The following is an 18468-nucleotide window of genomic DNA, read 5'->3' as shown; positions in this document are numbered from 1 at the left end:
CCACACCCCCGCCCACTCCCGTGGGGCCCTCCGCACGGCCCCGCCCCCGCCCTGCCCACAGGTCCCGCCTCACCGGCGCAGGACCCGGCCCCGCTGCTGCAGGCCCGTCCCCTGCGCGCAGGCCCCACCCACGCCCCTCGTGTCCGCCGCGGGGTGACCTCGGCCCCGCCAGAACCCGCCCCGCCGCTCAGGCCCCGCCCTGGCCCCCACGTGCCCGCCCCGGGGTGACCCCGAGCCCGCCTGTCCCCGCCCAGACAGGCCCCGCCCCCCGGCCCCGCCCCGCCCCACGCGTGCCCGCCGCGGGGTGACCCCGGCCCCGCTTGGCCCCGCGCCCGACCGCAAATATTTGCTCGGGGCCGTCCCGGAGGTCCAGCGGCCTGGGGACGTGGGGCCGCCGCCATGCAGCACGTGCTGGGGGTCCTGCTCGCCCTGGCCGCGGCTCTGGGCTCAGGTAGGGCCCCAGGCTGGGTCTCCGTGGGGCTGGAGGGTGCGAGGCAGTGCGGGGCCCAAAGCAGGGCCAGCGGCCGGGCCGGGAGCCTGCAGGCCATGCCCTGTCCCACGGCGGAGGGGGGCAGCCGGAAGCAGGGAACTACAGCGGGTGATGTAGGACAGGGACCCTCCTGCTCTACGGCACATGGATCAGGACATAGGACAGGGATCCCCTGCTCCATGTTATATGGATCCCATGCTACCTAAAGACAGAGTTCCCCTCCTCCATGGGACATGGATCCCATGCTGTGTGGGATGGGATATCCCGCTCCATGGGGGAGGGATCCTACACTCTACAGGGCCCCGGTGCTCATGCTATGCCTCCATGGGCACACTGAGCTCCTGCCACACTCCCCAGGCCACCGCTCACCCCTCAATGACTTCCAGCGCCTGCGAGCCACCGAGCTGCTGGCAGTGTCCGTGGACCCACCGCCACCACTGCCAGAGCATGGCACTACAGAGCAGTGTGCCCAGCGCTGTGCCACCAGCCTGGCTTGCCGGTGAGCAGGACACGGTGCCACCGTGGGGCAGGTCAGAGTGCAGGGGCCGCAACACTGGGTCACTCTGCACATGGATACTGGGTGCTCACGTGTGTGACCCAGGTCCCGCAGGCCCTGGCTTCCCACGGTCCCGTGCCAGACTCCCACTGTGCCTCCCAGGGCTTTCCACTATGACCGGCAGAGCCAGTTGTGCCAGCTGCTGCGCTGGACCCAGCACTCACCCCGCATCCAGCTGCAGAAAAACATCCGCTATGACCTGTACCAGAAGAAAGGTGAGCTGGTGCCATGGGTGTGTATGGGGACACCACAGACTGGGCACAGGCCACCTGGCACAGGACTCCTCATTGTCCACGTGCCCTGACCTGTGGCTCTGAAGATGTGCCTGGCTCTGCTCAGACTACCTGCAGGACTGCATCAAGGGCGATGGCTCCAGCTACCGCGGCACACGGGCCACAACGGAGAAGGGGCTGCGCTGCCAGCATTGGCAAGCCATGACACCGCACGACCACAGGTTGCCCCATGTCCCTGGCTGTTCCGTGGCACCTACCCTGGGCAGCGTGGGGCAATGGGGAATGGGGTGGGAGCAGTGCGGGATAGCACAGGAGCAATGAGGACGGCTTGGGGGCAATGGCACTGACAGGGGTAGTGCATCATCCTGGCTGTGCCCACTACAGGGCAAAAGATTCCTGGCAGCTCTCCTACCCACTCTGCTGCCAGCAGGTTTCTGCCATCCCCCCGCAATGGGCTGGAGGAGAATTACTGCCGAAACCCTGACCGGGACAAGCGAGGCCCGTGGTGTTACACCATTGATCCCAATGTCCGGCACCAGAGCTGCGGCATAAAGAAGTGTGAGGATGGTGAGTGCCATATCCCAGGGTCACCCTGCGCCGTATGTTTCCCCCACACTGAGCCGTGCAGTTGTTGGCAGCTGTCTGCATGACCTGCAACGGGGAGGACTACCGTGGCACCGTGGACCACACTGAGTTGGGGACAGAGTGCCAGCGCTGGGACCTGCAGCACCCACACAAGCACCCCTACCACCCCAACAAGTACTAGCCCCCAGCAGTGCAGTGCCCCGGTTGAGTGCCAGGTGCTGAGGTGATGGTGCCACCTCAACTGCTCCCTGTCTCTGACCCAGGTACCCTGACAAAGGGCTCGATGACAACTACTGCCGCAACCCTGACAGTTCCGAGAGGCCCTGGTGCTACACCACCGACCCCGCACGGGAACGCGAATACTGCCGCATTCGCGTCTGCAGTAAGTCCCCACCAGCATCATGCACAGCTGGGCCTGAAGGTCCTGGGTGCCACCCCTGATCCTGCTACTCTGCCCCCCTCTCTGGCCACACAAGCAGAAAAACGACCACGGCCTGTCAACGTGACGAGCAGCTGCTTCAGGGGCAAGGGTGAAGGCTACCGTGGCCGTGTAAATGTTACCGTGTCAGGGATCCCCTGCCAGCGCTGGGACTCCCAGGTGCCCCATAAGCACCACTTCGTGCCTGAGAAGTACCCGTGCAAGTAAGGGGATGGCTGTGCACCCCAGGAGGGTGGTGATGGGCAGCACCCATGAGTGTGGGATTGAGGGGGGCCAGCTATGCGGTCCCTCCTCCAGGGACCTGCAGGAGAACTACTGCCGCAACCCCGATGGATCAGAGGCACCGTGGTGCTTCACTTCCCGCCCCACTGTCCGCATCGCCTTCTGCTTCCACATCCGCCGCTGCCCTGATGAGCAGGATGCCCAAGGTGAGCCATCCCAGGCACCCCTCACTGGGTGTCCACCCCAGTGCCCCTGTGAGGGGTACCAGCCCTCCTGCCTGTCCCCAGAATGCTACCACGACGACAGCAAGCACTACCATGGCCACATCAGCAAGACACGCAAGGGAATCACCTGCCAGCCGTGGGCTGCCCAGACACCCCATGTGCCCCAGTGAGTGTGTAAGGAGGAGTGGGGGGTACAGGGATGGGGATGGGGTTGTAGGGATGAAGACGAGGATGGGGATGGTGACAGTGATGGTGACTGCCTCCTGGCAGGATCTCACCTGCCACCCACCCTGAGGCACACCTGGAGGAGAACTACTGCCGCAACCCTGATAATGACAGCCATGGCCCCTGGTGCTACACCATGGACCCCCGTACCCCCTTTGACTATTGTGCCATCAAACCCTGTTGTAAGCCCCTACCCACATCCCTGCAGAGCTAGAGGGGACCCTGGCTACACACAGGGTAATTTTGGTCCCCTCAGGGTGGCTGGATCCTGTGCCAGTGCTACCCTCTGTTTTGTCTCTGCAGCTGGCAGCACGGTGCCTTCCATCATGGAGAATGCAGGTGGGGACCCATGGGTCCTGGGTGGGCACCCTGGAGCGGGTGCTGGTGGTACAGCCCCAGCTGATGCCCACCCTGCCCACAGACGTGGTGACATTTGAGCAGTGTGGCCAGCGGGACGAGAGGTTGCAGCAGAAGGGGCGCATTGTTGGTGGCCAGCCTGGCAACTCGCCCTGGACTGTCAGCATCCGCAATCGGTGAGTGGGTGTCCCACATGCACTGCCATGTACTCAGTGTCCCCCACGAGCTCACCCCCTGTCCCCACAGGGCTGGCATGCACTTCTGTGGGGGATCCCTGGTGAAGGAACAATGGGTGATCAGCACACGCCAGTGCTTCTTCTCCTGGTAAGGTTGGGGCTGGGATGTGGGGTGGTGGGACCCTCCTGTGCCCTCACATCCCTGTTCCACAGTGATGCTGACCTGACGGGCTATGAAGTGCAGCTGGGGACACTCTTCAAGGACCCTGGCCCTGGGGACCCTGACCAACAGACCATCCCCATTGTCCGGATCGTCTGTGGCCCCTCTGAGTCCCAGCTGGTCATGCTGAAGCTGGCAAGGTGAGGGACCATGCCTTGGCCTCTGCCATGCTCCACTGCTGGCCAGGCTGGCACCGTGTCCAACTGTCCCTCTTGCCACAGGCCAGCGGCTCTGACCAAGCGTGTGGCCCTGATCTGCCTGCCCCCCGAACGCTACATTGTGCCTGAGGGCACTGTGTGTGAGATCGCCGGCTGGGGGGAAACGAGAGGTACCTGCCACAGGCAGCCCCTGCTGGGGGATTCCCTGTTCAATACAGCCCCAATGCCATTCCATCCCCTCTGCCCACAGCATCCCCATGTTCATGGTATCTCCCTGCCCACACCATCCCTTGCTTGAAGTATCCCCCGCCTGCAGCAACCCCCGGCAACCCTGGGGTTGCCAGCAACCCTGGCATACCCCTGCTCACAGCATCTCCCTTCCATGGCGTTTTCCTGCCAATTCCATTCCCCTGCCTACAGCATCCCTTGCCCCTCGTATCACCCTGTCCATGGCATCCCTCTTCCACAACATCTCCCTGCAATGATATCCTACTGCCAGGACATCCTCCTGTCCCTGCCATTCCCCGCCCACAGCATCCCCTGCCCATGCCACGCCCCTGCATCCCTCCATGACTGATGCTGCATCCCATCCCCGCTGCCCCGTGCTCTCTGCCCACAGGCACAGCTGATGGCAGCGTACTGAACGTGGCACGGCTGCCAGTGCTGGCCCACAGTGAGTGCAACAGGGCCCTCCGTGGGCGCCTCAAGGAGACCGAGCTGTGCACTGCCCCTCTGCGTGCCGGCGTGGGTGCCTGCGAGGTGAGCTGGGCTGGGGACGCCCACCCCAGGGAGGCGGCAGGTGCTGCCACCAGGGTGACACTGCTCTCTTCATGCCACAGGGTGATTATGGTGGACCACTGGCTTGTCTCACCGCTGACTGCTGGGTGCTGGAGGGGGTCATCACTCCCTCCCGTGTCTGTGCACGCACTGACCAGCCCGCCCTCTTCATCCGTGTTTCCCTCTATGTCGACTGGATCTACAAGGTGATGAAGATGGGTTGAGCTGGCATTCCCAGCCTGGCACAGCTGCCACTGCACAATAAAGGGACAACCTTGGCCGCAGTGGTCCGCACTGCACAGGGTCTCACGTTTATTTAACACCAAACCGCAACCCACATCCCTGCCTTTGGCTAAACTCCCTCCATCTGCCTCTGGTTGTGGTGTGGTCCCCAGGGCTAGCACTCACCCTGGGGCTGGCATAGCCCTGTGGGCACTAGGGGCTGTGCTGGCCTGTCCCATCCCGCCTGGGCTGCCCCAGGTGCTGGAGGAGCCAGTGGGCACAGTTCTTGAAGACATCAGCCTCCGTCTCCACGCCAGCCAGTGCGTGGCCACCCTCTGGGTACCACAGCAGCCTGTGAGGAGGGACAGGATGGGAAGATGCTCATGCAGCACCCCAGAGCTCCCTCCCTGCTCCCACCTGCACCCCACTCACTGTGCTGGCACACCCCTGGCCCGCAGCACCCGGTACAGCTCCAGTGCCTGCATGGGGCTAACGCGCCGGTCCCGGGCACCCACGCACAGCAACACCGGTGTCTGCACCTGCAGCACTGCCCTCAGTGTCCAACACCCCACACCTGGTAGCCCACACCCATCCTAACCCTGCCTCACCTTGGCTGCCTGGGCGATGGGCGAGCGCAGTAGCATTGTGGCCACCTCCTCAACACGTGGCACCCGCTCAAAGGAGTAGGGCAGTCCCAGGGAGGTGTAGCGCCTGTGGCAGAGAGACACTGGGAGGTGTCACAGGAACAAGGCATGGCATGGCACAGGATGGAGGGTGGCACTCACCAGTCAGGGATATCAGAGGTGCCCAGCTGTGTGGGCAGGTTGGAGACGGGGCTGCGCAGGGCACAGGCTTGGTAACGCTTAGGCTCACGGGTGAGGAGGTGGAGGGCGATGAAGGCTCCATGAGAGCCAGCCAGCAGGGCCAGGCGGTGTGGGTCCAGGGGCTCTCTGTGCAGCGCCTGCTCCACTGCCAGCTGCACCCATGGGCCACCCACCATTGGCACCCAAACATCAACCTCCTCCCAGCAGTGTTCTCCCAGCACCCCCAACCCAGCACCCCTCACCTGTGTGTCTGCCACATCCTGCTCACCCACACGGGAAAGCAGGGAGCTGATGCTGGCCTGGCCGAAGCCCAGGGAGCCACGGTAGTTCACTGAGGAGACAAGGCCATGGGTGCCATGTCTCCACTGGGACACAGGGCCACGTGTCCCCAGGTTCCCCAGTACTCACCTAGGAGTACGGCAAAGCCCAGCTGGCACAGTGCAGCCATGTTCAGACGCCAGCGGGCATCGAAGACAGCATGGGGACCACCTGGGGCCAGCATGGCCATCACCTGGTGTGCCACCAGCACTGCCAGGGCATCCCCACCGTCCCCTCACTCACCATGGGGGCACACAATGAGGGGGTGCGGTGGTGTGCTATCTGTGGGGCTCAGCAGCAGGGCCTCAAAAGCTTGGGTGCCTGCACCAAGGAAAGGGTCCCACTCAGCAGCCACCACCCTGGGTGCCCAGCACCCTGCCCAGTCCCCACTCCCAAGGGTCCCTGGCACCCAGGCAGCACAGAGGTGCAGCAGGGGCCCTCAGGGGCTCACCCTGTGCAGTGGGGCCCTGCCCACTGCAGGGTGGCTGGACCGTCAGAGTCTTCCAGGTGACACCAGGTACTGTTGGGGTATCCTCCACTAGCACCCAGCCAAGGGGTAACTCCTGGCCTGCTGGCAGCAGCACAGCCACCACCTGGGCACAGGCAATGGATGATACTGGGGCTGTGCCATGACAAGACTGTGCCATGCCAAGGGTGTGTCATATTGGACCTGGCTGTGCCACACCACACCATGGCATGTGTGCCACACCGTGGTGTGCCTGGCTGTACATTGCTGTGCCACGTGGTGCCAGGGCACTGCTCACCAGGCTGGGGGGGTGGTGGGGGGCTGAGCAGGTGGCCACCAGCAGGTCCCACTGGAGAGTGAGCAGCTCCCAGCACCCTTCAGGTGACCCTGGGGACAGAACACATGTCAGTGATCATAGCTGCTCACTAGAGCACCATGGGTGGCCGGTGCCATGTACCTGCTGTCAGGTTGGTGATGGTGGATGCCTCCACATCCACAAGTAGCAGGTCCTGTGAGGGCACAGAGCACAGGCAGTAGTGTGACCGTGGGGTGTGTGGGTCATGTCCCTGGCCCTGCCATCCCCAGGACTCACCGTGCGGCTCCGCTGAGGGGTGCCCAGCACAGCTCTCCGGCTGTCAGCTGCCCAGCACCGCAGTGGCAGCACCTCTGTGTAGAGCCCAGCAAAGTCTGCAAGTGGGGCAAAGCACTGGGCTAGTGAGCTGGGGTCATGGGCACCTGGCAGGGGGTGGCACCAGCCCCCCATCAGAATCAGCTCTGCCCACCATGCCTTGCTCACCCTCCGTGGGCTCCTGCACCACATCGAGCACCGTCACCGTCTGCCTTGTCTTCCAGGTGAGCTGGGGAGAGCCAGTGCTCAGAGATGGACCCGTGCCAGGGGAAACTGAGGCAGGGAGGTTTGGGGACACCCCCACCCCTGCCAGGCACTGTGAGAGGCTGTGACACCTGGGCTGGGCACTGTGCTGGCAGCACAATGTGGGACAGCCGTGCCTGGTGCCCATGAGGCCCAACTCACCATGCGCAGGCGCAGACACTGCCGGTGGGGCCCCCCCACAACTCCCTCCAGGTAGAGCAGGCGCTGGCCATCAGGGCTCAGCCGGGGGGAGCAGACAGAACCATTCTCTGTTGACAGCAGCTCTGGAGGCAGAAAGGGGTCAGCATCCCAGAGGCCCCCCAGGGCACCCACCAGGGCCCCAGTGCTCACCGCAGCACCTGTTGACCAGGTCCAGGTAAAAAATCCCTGACCTGGGAGGAAAGAGTGGGTCAGGTTGGATCCCAACTGTGCTGATACTGAATGGGCATCCTGGCATGGTGCCGGTTGCTGGCTGGGACCCACCTCCTGTTGGAGCAGGCGTTCAGTCCCAGGCGGAAGGGCTTGTGCCACCAGCCCACGAACACCACACCATGGTCATCCAGGGACCACAGGGCCTGTGCGACAGTCAGGCTCATCCCACAGCCACAGGCTGGGTCCCCTGGGACACTCCCTGCACCCCATCCTGACCTGGCCAGGGGAGAGGTGCTCTGGGACTCCCTCCAGCACTGACAGGCTGAGGCCCTCCAGGTCCAGGACACAGAGGACAGGCACGCTTCGTGTGCTCAGGGCCTCCCCCCAGTCCTCGTGGTACACAAACTGCTTGCCCTGTGGCACAGACCCGTCAGGCCCATGGCTGGTGGCCCCAGGCGTGGAGCTCTGTCCATGACACACCCATGGGATGTATGGTACACTCATGGGGTGCATAGCATGTTCAGGGAGTGCCTGGTGTGCCCAAGGGGCACGTGCCACGTTCACAGTGTGTGGCATGCTTGGGGGCGCACTGAACACACTCATGGAGCACCTACCTCCTCATCCTCATCCTCTGCTGCCGGCCAGGCTGTGCCTGGCACATCCCAGGGGCACAGGGGCTGTCGTTTGGGCCGGCTCTTCTCAGCCACATAGAGGAGCCGAGTCTCCGAGTGTGACCAGGCCAGGCAGGCAAAGGGTCCTGGAGTGGCAGGAGAGTGCCAAAGCCCAGCCTGGCACAGGTACAATCGGACACCAGGTAGCCACCAGGGCTGCCGGCCATGCCAACCTCACCCCTGCTGTGGGAGGGGACCATGGGGAAGGGGTCCTACCCTCCGTGTAGACATCCCCATGCTTCCCCAGCGCCGTGAGATCCACGCTGTGGCTGCATCCCTCGCTATCCCACACCTGGGGGGACGGGCGTCAGCACGGGCACACCGTGTACACGGTGCCCAGCACCCTGAGGTGGCACTGCAGCCACGCCGGTGAGTGACCGGGACACCCGCGTTACCTCCAGCAGCTCGTGGCCCTGCCGCGGGCAGCGTTTGAGCGCGGCGCGGCGCTGCCCCGTGGGCGAGTCCTGGCTGAGGAGCCTGAGGGCGGCAGGGACGGAGGCTGCGGCGGGCCACGCGCCGAGGGCACCGGGAACGGCACGGGCACCGCCCGTGCCACAGCCGCAGCGTCCCGTCCCGCAGCCCGCCCGTGCCGTACTGGTCTTGGAGCTCGGCGCTGAGCGCGGTCCGGCTGACGGCGAGGCCCTGGCGGCCGGCTGTGCGCCGCAGGCTGTAGTGGCGGCCGAAGCGCAGGAGCCGCCGGCGGGCCAGGTCGGGGCGGCTGCACTCTGAGGGACGGGGCCGTCAGCGCCCGCTCACTCGGCTCCCGCGGGCCGAAGGCGCGGTCGTGGCCGAGCCCACCACTCACCGGTGTAGAGCAGGAAGGTCTGGCCCCCAGCCGCGGCCCTGAGGGCGGCACGCGTGATGGCAGGGAACCGGCTCAGCTCCCGGTAGCGGGCAGCCGGGCCGCGGGCCGCCTGCATGAGGGAAGGGGCCTGCTGGACGGGGGTGAGCTCACCCCCCGGCCCGTGCCCACCGCCCGAAACGGGGCTGTGCCCACCCACACAGTTCCCCTGAACCCCTTGCCCACCTCCGCACCCTCCTCGGTCCTTGTGGCCATGGGGCTGTTCTCTGCCGGGCCGGGCTGGGCTGCCGGCGCCTGCCGCCCACACTGGGACGCCTGCCAAAGCAGGCAGCGCCCCGGCGGGTGCCAGCCCTCCGGCCGCTCCCTGCTGCCCCGCATGGCCAGGCAGGGCTCACCCTTCCCATGGCCCAGCACATCCCTGGCCGCACAGCTGCACATCCTGGCAGGTGAAAGGTCCAATGGCCACCAGCTCCTGGGGCACTGGGAGTAGAGATGACACAGGTACTAGCACTACCACTACAGACACCGGGGTGCTGAACTACATTGTTTATTGGGGGTCAGCAGCAGGAGTCAGCACCCTTAGCACTGCAGGTGCTTAAGCAGCCACAGTGCCATGTTCATGAAGCCATCAGCTTCAGCTTCGACGCCAGCCAGCGCGTGGTTATTCCCTGGGTACCAGAGCAGCCTGGAGGGGAAAGAGGGATTAGTGCTGTGTCTGCACCCCACAGCTCAAGCCCCCAGCACTCCACTCACCGTGTGAGCACCCCCCGGGCCTTCAGGGCACGGTAGTACTCCAGACCCTGCTTGGGGGGCACACGCCGGTCATCCTCCCCCAGCATCAGCAGCACGGGTGCACGGACCTGCAGGACCAGCACAGTCTCAGCACTGGCACTGCTGTTGAGGACAGGGATGGGGACAGTGACATACCCAGTCGACATAGCGTATGGGTGACTTGTGCAGCATCTCTGCCCACTCGGCTGGGTCTGGCAGGGCATCAGGTTTGTAGGGCAGCCCTGTCTCTGTCAGGCACCTGCAGGCAATAGAGTTGGGGGCACACATGTGACTGGGATGGCCAGGAGCCTGGGAAGCTGGGGGTAGCAGTACTCACCAGTCTGGGATGTCGGTGGTGGCCACCATGGAGGCAATGTTCACAACGGGGTTGCGGACCACGCAGGCACGGTAGGTGTCAGGGAACTGCCCAATGAGGTGGCATGCCAGGAAGCCCCCATGCGAGCCACCGACCAGTGCCACCCGGCTGGCATCTAGTGTCTCCTCCTGCAGCACCCGCTCTACGCAGAGCTGTCATCACAGACAACACCCACTGAGCAGGCAGCTCCAGTTTCCCCACTCCGGGCACCTGCAGGAGCACAGGGTGCCCCAGGACCATGTGCCAGGCCATACCTGCACATCATGTACATCCTGTGTGCCCACGTTGCCTGGCAGGGAGGCCACATTGTCCTGACCAAAGCCCAGCGAGCCACGGTAATTCACTGCAATGGGGAGCAGTGTCAGAGCTCTTCCTCTTTCGTGTCCCCACCCTAGTCCCTCCATGGGTTCTGTGTCACCCAGAGCCCTGGTGTCACTCACCCAGCAGCACAGCAAAGCCCACACGGCACAGTGCCGCTGGGTACAGCATCCACCCGGCCGTGAAGACGGAGTGAGGACCCCCTGCAAATAGCAAAAGCAAAGGGGAGGTGATGCTGCCTGGCTGGGGTACAGTAGGGTGGGGACAAGCTCTTACCATGGGGCATCACGACCAAGGGGGGCTTCTGGGCAGTGGAGCCCTCACTTGGGCGCATCAGGATGGCATCAAAGTCCAGGCCCCCTGTGGAGGCAGGGAGGGGGGATGTCAGGGAGCAGTGAGGATGGTGGAACACAGCCTGACCTCACCTGGGGCACTTACCATACTGGGGATGCTCCTGCTCTGGTGGGGGCTGCAGGGTGCGGATGCCCCAGCTGATGCCGGGCACAGGGGGTGCATCCTGCAGGCAGATCCACTGTGTCTGTGCCTCACGGCCGGCAGCGGGCAGGACTGCCACTTTCTGTGCAGGAAGAGGGGTCAGTGCCCGTGCCAAGGGGCTGGTGGGCACTGGGGAAAGGAGTCAGTGCCCGTGCCAAGGGGCTGGTAGGCACTGGGGACATAACTTTACCAACATGGGGGGGCAGCTAGGGGTGGAAAACCTGGCCACCAAGAGGTCCCGGTCGATGGTGAGGACAGACCAGCTTCCCTGGGGGGAATCTGCAGAGGAGGGGGTCAGACCTGCAGGTGTGACACTCTCCCCACCCCTGGCACCAGCACGGCCCCATTGGCCCGTCACTCACCAGCTGTCAGCGAAGTTGTGGTGCCTGTTGCTGTGTCCACCACAAACACATCCTAGGGACATGAGGGCAGAGTCCAGTGGAGCCCTGACCCAGCCAGGCCCTCCCTTGTGTCCCCCACCACTCCCTCACCTGCTGGCTGCGCTGGGCCGTGTCCAGCAGGATCCTGCGACTATCGGCTGCCCAACACATCCCTGGCAGTGCACCACAGTAGATGCCCGGGAAGGCACCTGTGACAAGACTGGCGGCACTCAGTATCTTCCTGAGTCCACCCCAACATCCCCAGAGCTGTACTCACCCCATGCTTGTCGTGGCACAGCCTCCAGCACCGTGCTGGTGTTTTTGGTGTACCAGTCGTACTGCAGGAGACATGGCATAGGGCAAGTTTTGCAAGGTCTCAGCCTGCCTACCCCCATTGTAACCAAATGAGGGGACACCACTGCCCTCCTGCCAGCCCCACCCTAGCATGGGCACCCTGGCATGTCCCTGGTGCCTGCCAGTGTCCCCCTGGTGCTGCTTACCATGCGAAGGCGGCTGCACTGCTGGTGGGGGCCCAGGACATTGTTCTCCAGATAGACGATGCGGCAGCCATCAGGGCTGAGTCGTGGTGACCACACAGCCCTGGTGTCCTCAGAGAGCAGCTCTGCATGGGCACAAGGGGATGGTGAGGGGCTGCAGTGGAACCAGGGCACTGGCAGGATCAGGGCATGCACTGCTTACCGCATCTCCCACCCGTCAGGTCCACATAGAAGAGTGCTGACCTGCCAGCACAGAGGGCAGAGGGGTGTCACAGTGGGGTTGGGGGGCCAGGCTGTGGGGTGGGTGCCCTGCAGGGTCCTGCCAGCAGGGCTGGGGTGTGGGGTGCCCTGTGGGGACTCACCGGCGGTTCGTGCAGTGCCGCAGCCCCAGGCGGAAGGGGTCATGCCACCAGCCCACGAACACCACACCAGTGTCTTCAGGTGACCAGAAAGCCTATGGGGAGAGGGGAGATAAACAGCTCAAAATGCTGCAGGCTCCTGAAACCTCCCTTCTCTGGTTTCCTGCAGCTCCTGACCTGGCCTGGAGAGAGGTGCTCTGGGATGCCCTCCAGCACTGAGATGCTGTTGCCCTCGATGTCCAGGACGCAGAGGACGGGCACACTGCGGGTGCTCAGCGTCTCCCCCCAGTCCTCGTGGTACACAAACTGCTCGCCCTGTGGCACAGGCTGGTCAGCCCCACAGCCACACAGCCAGCCCGCAGCTGACCCAGGGTGGGGACACCCCACCTTGACGGGTGCATCCTCCTTCTTGGGGTGCCCCGTGTCCTCATCAGAGGTGCCCAGCTCCGGGGCTTTGCTCTGGAAGAAGGACTCAGCCTTGGGACGCTTCTTCTCCGCCACATAGAGCAGGTGGGTCTCCGAGTGAGACCAGGCTAGGCACCCAAACTGGTCTGCAGGGGCAGGTCAGCACTGGCCACCCTGTTCCCTGGAACCCCACATTCCCTGGCATCCCCCAGCCCCTCACCATCATCGTAGACGCTGCCATGTTTGTCCAGCGCTGTCAGGTCAATGCTCTTCACCTTCCGGTTCTGATCCCAGACCTAGGGGCAGAGCTGTCAGGGCGGTCCCAAGACACAGCATGGTTCCAGCCCTGAGCACCAGTGAATATCCCTTTTCCCCCAGACCTCTCCTCACCTCCAGGAACTGCTTCTCCTTCTCCTTCCCAGGGACCTTGCGCAGGACAGCCTTCAGCATCCCACTGGGGGACTCACGGCTCAGCAGCCTGTGGGTGAGTAGGTGAGTGCCCATTAGCTCGCCACTTACTGCTACTCTGGGGGATCCCATGTGAGGAGCGGGATGGGACTTACTCGTCCTTGATCTCAGAGCAGGTGCCTGCGGGTCCCGAGTAGACAATGGAAGCTCCATCGTGGAAGATGAGGTACTGACGGCAGAACTTGATGTTCTCAGCCCTTGCCAGGTCCCGCTGCGACCACTCTGCGGGGAGCAGGGTGAGAACACCAGCTGCATCCCCACCAGGCAGGCAGGGACTCCCCGGACCCTTCTGCCCCCTCTCCCTCCCATCCCCGTACCGGTGTAGAGGCTGCAGTACTTGCCCCCGTACTGGGTGGTGAGGTCGGGGCCGAGGCAGGCGGTGCTGAGCCCGGGGTGCCGGCTCAGCTCTCGGTACAGCTCCGACAGCTCCTCCGCACGTGACTGTACCTGCGGGACACGCCGCGGTGGCTGGAGGGGTGGGGACGGGTGGGCGAGGGATGCGGGGCACGGACCGGGGGAGTAATGGGGCACAGGGTTTCTTACTGGGGCACCAGTATAGACGGGAGGGATTCTGGGGGGTATTGGGGCAGCACTTGTGGGTGAAGAGCTGGGGCACATGGGGATAGGAGGAGGGAGAGGGGTTAGTGCAGGACACTACTGGGGTGCTAGGGACCAGGACGGCACCGGATAGCAGATACTGGGGTACATAGCCGGGACCAGGAGGGCACTGGGACAGTTGCTGGGGTACTAGTGGGTACCAGGATACTGGGTGCAGGTCCTGGGATGCAAGGGGCGCCTAGGAGGGTCCTGCAGCAATTGGGGTCTAAGGGGGGATGAGAAGGGTACCGGGGCAGTTCCCGGGGTGCTGCCGAGCCGGGGGTCCGCGGAGCAGTGGGGTCGGGGGGCATTGCGGGACGGGACTCCCGAGGGAAGGCCAGGGAGGGGCAGCGGGACCGAAGGGCGGGGGGGGGGGGGGGGGGTCCCGGAGCTCTGACGTCACTCCCCCCAGCCCCTCACCGACGGCTCCATGTCCTCGCGGCGGGAGGCGGGGCCAGAATCGGTACTTCCGGGATGGGGCGGGGCCGCCGGCCTGCGGCGCCTCCCATTGGCTGCGGCGCTCGGACCACCTCCCGCTTTGAGGCGCCCCCCCGTGGACGCGGGCGGCGCTGCAGCCGCAGGCACTGGGGTCCCCCGCGCCCCCGACGTGTCCCGGCGGCAAGTCCCCAGGCACCGGATCGCCCGCGGCGCCCCTCTGAGGCCTCAGCGGAGGGACGGACCGCGGCCCCGCAGCCTCTGGATCGCTCCGGGGTGGTTTACCCACCAGGTGGTTGCAGAACAGGGGCTCCATGCGCAGGACCGGGGGGCACAGGGATCCCCAGCCTGCCAGCCTGGTCGGGTGGGTATCGGGCCCATGGGACTGAGCAGCCTGGTCAGGGGGGTGGGATTGAGTTATTGGTGCCCACAGCAGCCCCGACAACGGGGATCGGGCCCTTGGGAGCCCACCGGACCCAGCAGCCTGGCCAGGCAGGTGAGATCGGGTCCTTGATGACCACAGGGACCCTCTGTCCCCGCATCCCAGGTGTAAGTGGCAGAGCTCAACAGTGCTTGGTGACAACTAAACCCACTCCAGCCACCCCCACCATGACAGGGGTCCCGAACCTCCACCCCCACACTGCAGGCAGGCAAGAATCGGGGCCAGTCCTTGGTTTGTGTCAAGTCCTTTTTATTCTGTTCCCACAGAAACACCTGGTGAGGGGGCAGCTTCTGGGAGGGAGTCACGACACAGCGGCGGGGGTGGTACGGCACGGTACGGCACGGTACGGCACGGTACGGGGTCACTACGGGTGGCACAGAGCACAGCAGACACGCACACCGTCACAATGTTCAGAGGGAGCGCACCCGGCATCGCACTTACCGCTGGAAACGGCGCCCAGCCGCGCTCGGCCCTCGGTCTTTGCACCCCCCGTTCCCCCGCCCTGTCCAGCAGATTGCCACAACTCGGGCTGGGGGCCCGGCCCGGCGGGGGAAGCTGCGTGCCCCCGGTCCTGGCAGGCACGAAGGCAAGGTGGCGGATGTGCTCGGGCGGCGAGATTGGCCCCGGCGGGGATCTCGGTCCCGCGTGCGATTTTACACACTGTACAAGTATTTACAGCGCGAGGAGTGGCGGGGCCGGCAGCCCGCGGGAGGCACCCTCAGGCTCTGCACTTGTCATCGGCGGGGACAGGCGGTGGCTGTGCGCGGGGCCGGGGCTCTCCTCCGTGGGGCTGCCCCTGGGATTCCCGTCCCACAGCCGCCGGCCTGCCCCCAGCCTTGGGCACCGGCAGAGCTCCCGGAGAGGGATCTACCACAAAGCGTGGGCTTCCCGAGGCAGCCGGGTCCTCCATCACAAGTGCATAAATCTGCTAAGAGCTTTCAGTACAGCGATGGACTGATGGAGAAGAAAAAAAGAAAAGTCCAGGCAAAGAACAGCAAGCACTGAAAGGCGGGTGGAACCGTGCAGAGAAGTAGCAAGCCATGCTCTACGACGGGACAGACGGTCACGGGCGCTAGGGCTGCCCTTTGGCAAAGTGGCCCTCCGTGGGTCGAACATGCCACGAATTCATACGCACGGGTGGTCGGTACAGAACAGTTCTCGCGTCGCTCGGCGGCACGCTTTGCGATGGAACCCTTAGGCGCGACATTGAACTGATTAGCTATTCACAGGTCTTGTTCTGGAGTCGTGTTATTTCGTTGCATAGAACATCAGGCGGGTGAGCGGGCGGCTGCCCCCCGCCACGGGGGTGTCGGCGGGGCGCTGCCAGCGCGGGGAGGCGGCGAGGCGCGGGCGAACCCCCTCCTCGGGCTGCCTCCCCCCTGGGAATCCCCTCCTGGCAGGGCGAGTGGGCTTTGGCCGCCGGCCGCTGCGCCGGCCGTCCCCGCAAAATGGCTTGAGAAGGACTTGGATTGCACAGTAAAAGGAAGGATACTGCCGGAGGCAAAGCTCTCCTGATCTTGTTCCACGGGATTTGTGCTCTTTTGTAGCCTCCTGCACTCTATTGCTTCTACAGACGACAGCCCGTGTGCTAACTCATCGCACAAAGCAAAGAGGGAAGAGGATTTGATATAAACTTTAGAAAAATAAAACCCCGAAACCAAAAGAAAGTGAACCCAAAGAAACCGAGAAAAAAAGGACCCCCCCGACGACGCCCCGTACCCTCCCCGCCAACCCCCACCCCCGGTGCGGATGAGGTATACACAGAAATCAAAGTGGGATGATTAAGGCTGCTCTTGAAAGAAAAGGGGTACCCGGCGGCAGGCGCGCTGGCTGCGTGGCGAGGGCGAGCGCGGCCCTTTCAATGATTCCAATGGCTTCGGCACACGCGCCCAGCCGGCCTGTCAGAGTCCTATGGCCTCGTATTTCGGTAGTAAAACAGTGTTAGGTCCTAGCTGACGCGCTCCGGGGCTCCCCGGTGGGGCCGGGAGCGGCCGCAGTGCAGGGGGCGCGGGGACGGCCCCGGCGGGGCGGGTGGGATCGGGAAGGAGGAGCGGCGCCCACGGCGCCCAGCCCTCGGCTCGCGGGGAAGGAAAAACCTATGAAGAGGCCAGAGCTGGGGTTCAGAGGGAGCAACTCTGCGTATAATCTTGAGAAAGGGCCGCAGCCCGCCTACGGGGCCTGACCCGACGGTCCGGACCAAGCCCATCCCCTTCGGGGCAGCTGCCGGGGCTCGCCGTGTGCCGCGCCGGAGCTGCTCGCCAGGCGTGGGGGGCACCCGTCCCGGGGCGTCCGCCGGGCCCCTGCTCGGCCGCCGTTTGGTCCAGCATCCAGGGATCGCCCTGCTTTCAAAAGCTTGCGAGAGACAGAGAAAGAGAGAGAGGCATTAGTCCGAACAGCCCCGCCCCGCGGAAGGGACCCCGCCGAGCGGCAGCGCTGTCCCGAGCGAAAGGGCCCCAGAGAGCCAAGAGGCACTGCCGGCGGAGCAGCTGCCGCCGCCTCCGCCCGCCCCCGCGCTGGACGGGATCCCGGAGCACAGCCTGGACCGCCCAGGCCTTCCCTGGAAACCCAGGGTCTGCACCAGCGCTGCCGAGACGGCGGAACAAGGCCAAGCCTCCACGCCTTGTCTTGGGGCCAGCACCCGGGGATGAAGATGGGGATGAGTGGCCCAGCATGAAGGGGATGGGTTCGTGCTATGTCTTTCCCAGCATGGGGGCTGGGAGGGGGGCAAGGCAGGGCTCAGCAGGTGCTTGGGGGACACCGGTGCCACTGGAACCTGAGAGATGGCACGGCAGTGTAGAGGAATTTTGTGCAGGTGTGCCCTGTACACTCACCGTTATACTCAGAGTCTGGCGCCGCATGCTGAATTCATTGGCTTCTTCATAGGTTTTTCCACTGCAACGACTCAAATCTCCACTCACTTCCCAAACTCCTGCAGTGCAAGGGAGGAAGAGGGCATCAGGCACGGCCAGGGCAGGGAGAGCCCACAGCAGTGCCCGGTGCTGGATGCACTCACCTTGTGCCGTTCTCTCACCAGAACGAAGTGAACTTCTTGCCGAAAGCTGACACCGCTGTGGGGAAGCCAGGACAGGTGTCAGTACGGTGTAGTGAACCTGGTCCCCCACTTCCCTGGGCTTCAAACTGTGGGAGCACTGCATCCCACTGGCTGCACCCAGCCATCCCCAAGGTGCCTGACTCCATCTCATTGCAGAAGAGCATCACCACCCTGTCCCCATCTCGGGAGCAGCCCTCACCTTCAGTCAGTTTGCCTGCTTGTTCCGCTGCCCCCCCTGGCAGGATTTTGGAGAAGACGCTCTCTCCTTCCCCGCCGGGCTGCCCTGTGGCCATGCCCGTGGGACCACGCGGCCCGGCTGCCCTTGGCCCGGCCTTGCTGTCTGCTGAGGGACAAACAAAGCCACTGTTAGCCAGGGGTCAGGCCCGGCTGGAGGAGCTCAGCTGAGCTTTGGGGTGCCAGGCAGCTGGCACAAGGGGGGGACAGATGGCACAGTGCCACTGGGGCTCACTGACCTGCTGCTCCCAGGGGCTGTGTTGACGGCGCTCTCCCTGGCTGCTGTGGCACTTTTGCTGCAGGTTTGGACATGTCTGTTGGCTCCGCTTTTGTCTGGAAAGGGGAAAAAGGCTCTGAAGGCTCACTCTCCCAGTAGAACATCTGGCAAGGGTGGCCCAGACTAGGAGGTGACACTGAAACTCCCAAACAGT

The 18468-nt window shown here is 64.5% G+C and overlaps 4 protein-coding genes across 5 annotated transcripts in view; 1 reads left to right on the top strand and 3 right to left on the bottom strand.

The window, feature by feature from the left end:
* The first annotated feature begins 399 nt into the window (after positions 1-399).
* On the top strand, positions 400-4886 carry MST1 (macrophage stimulating 1). 2 transcript variants are annotated; one of them, XM_062500730.1, is made up of 18 exons: positions 400-451; positions 848-989; positions 1149-1261; positions 1386-1500; positions 1710-1846; positions 1918-2038; positions 2128-2246; positions 2344-2506; positions 2601-2731; positions 2813-2915; positions 3020-3156; positions 3278-3313; positions 3396-3507; positions 3578-3655; positions 3721-3867; positions 3949-4055; positions 4505-4644; positions 4725-4886. In XM_062500730.1, exons 1-18 carry the CDS (start codon positions 400-402, stop codon positions 4884-4886), a joined length of 2115 nt encoding a protein of 704 aa, XP_062356714.1. The 2 variants fall into 2 exon arrangements, with proteins under 2 accessions (XP_062356714.1, XP_062356713.1); XM_062500729.1 differs by having other exon boundaries at positions 2341-2506.
* A 211-nt stretch (positions 4887-5097) lies between these two features.
* On the bottom strand, positions 5098-9646 carry LOC134048675 (acylamino-acid-releasing enzyme-like). The gene is made up of 22 exons (XM_062500599.1): positions 9362-9646; positions 9212-9320; positions 9002-9131; positions 8802-8883; positions 8623-8698; positions 8350-8492; positions 8012-8149; positions 7847-7938; positions 7715-7755; positions 7493-7647; positions 7280-7349; positions 7085-7179; positions 6950-7001; positions 6791-6879; positions 6478-6619; positions 6270-6338; positions 6117-6197; positions 5951-6039; positions 5670-5860; positions 5493-5595; positions 5317-5423; positions 5098-5236 (listed from the first exon to the last, which is right to left on the bottom strand). Exons 1-22 carry the CDS (start codon positions 9644-9646, stop codon positions 5098-5100), a joined length of 2478 nt encoding a protein of 825 aa, XP_062356583.1.
* Positions 9647-9746: 100 nt separating this feature from the next.
* LOC134048837 (acylamino-acid-releasing enzyme-like) lies at positions 9747-14324 on the bottom strand. The gene is made up of 22 exons (XM_062500852.1): positions 14295-14324; positions 13595-13724; positions 13373-13499; positions 13200-13287; positions 13030-13105; positions 12792-12955; positions 12582-12719; positions 12408-12499; positions 12248-12288; positions 12049-12170; positions 11826-11886; positions 11660-11757; positions 11531-11582; positions 11359-11447; positions 11112-11250; positions 10950-11033; positions 10796-10876; positions 10610-10698; positions 10317-10507; positions 10136-10238; positions 9962-10068; positions 9747-9893 (listed from the first exon to the last, which is right to left on the bottom strand). Exons 1-22 carry the CDS (start codon positions 14304-14306, stop codon positions 9788-9790), a joined length of 2190 nt encoding a protein of 729 aa, XP_062356836.1. The 5' UTR covers positions 14307-14324; the 3' UTR covers positions 9747-9787.
* A 3454-nt stretch (positions 14325-17778) lies between these two features.
* The window catches only part of BSN (bassoon presynaptic cytomatrix protein), an 86864-nt gene continuing 86174 nt past the window's right edge, over positions 17779-18468 (bottom strand). The window contains exons 9-11 of the mRNA XM_062500615.1: positions 18277-18370; positions 18003-18146; positions 17779-17819 (exon numbers count right to left, since the gene is read on the bottom strand). Coding sequence (XP_062356599.1) covers positions 17779-17819; positions 18003-18146; positions 18277-18370 — 279 coding nt within the window. The remainder of the gene's footprint in view (positions 17820-18002; positions 18147-18276; positions 18371-18468) is intronic.

The sequence above is a fragment of the Cinclus cinclus genome, chromosome 12 (genome assembly GCF_963662255.1).
Source record: "Cinclus cinclus chromosome 12, bCinCin1.1, whole genome shotgun sequence".
NCBI classification, from domain to species: domain Eukaryota; kingdom Metazoa; phylum Chordata; class Aves; order Passeriformes; family Cinclidae; genus Cinclus; species Cinclus cinclus.
The sequence above is the reverse complement of the archived record's forward strand: the minus strand, read 5'-3'. Positions and strand labels throughout refer to the sequence as shown.

Bases quoted from the DNA above. Each gene is read 5' to 3' on its own strand.
- MST1 (XM_062500729.1), top strand. From the start codon at position 400: ATGCAGCACGTGCTGGGGGTCCTGCTCGCCCTGGCCGCGGCTCTGGGC. The intron at 1,262-1,385 runs GTGAGCTGGTGC...GGCTCTGCTCAG, and splicing joins TGACCTGTACCAGAAGAAAG to ACTACCTGCAGGACTGCATC. The intron at 3,656-3,720 runs GTAAGGTTGGGG...CCTGTTCCACAG, and splicing joins CGCCAGTGCTTCTTCTCCTG to TGATGCTGACCTGACGGGCT.
- LOC134048675 (XM_062500599.1), bottom strand. From the start codon at position 9,646: ATGTGCAGCTGTGCGGCCAGGGATGTGCTGGGCCATGGGAAGGGTGAG. The intron at 5,861-5,950 runs GTGAGGGGTGCT...CCATGGGTGCAG, and splicing joins AGGATGTGGCAGACACACAG to CTGGCAGTGGAGCAGGCGCT. The intron at 5,237-5,316 runs GTGAGTGGGGTG...CCCTCCTCACAG, and splicing joins GCCAGGGGTGTGCCAGCACA to GCTGCTGTGGTACCCAGAGG.
- LOC134048837 (XM_062500852.1), bottom strand. The intron at 11,758-11,825 runs GTGAGTACAGCT...GTCTTGTCACAG, and splicing joins TGTGCCACGACAAGCATGGG to GTGCCTTCCCGGGCATCTAC. The intron at 11,034-11,111 runs GTAAGTGCCCCA...CTGCCTCCACAG, and splicing joins GCAGGAGCATCCCCAGTATG to GGGGCCTGGACTTTGATGCC.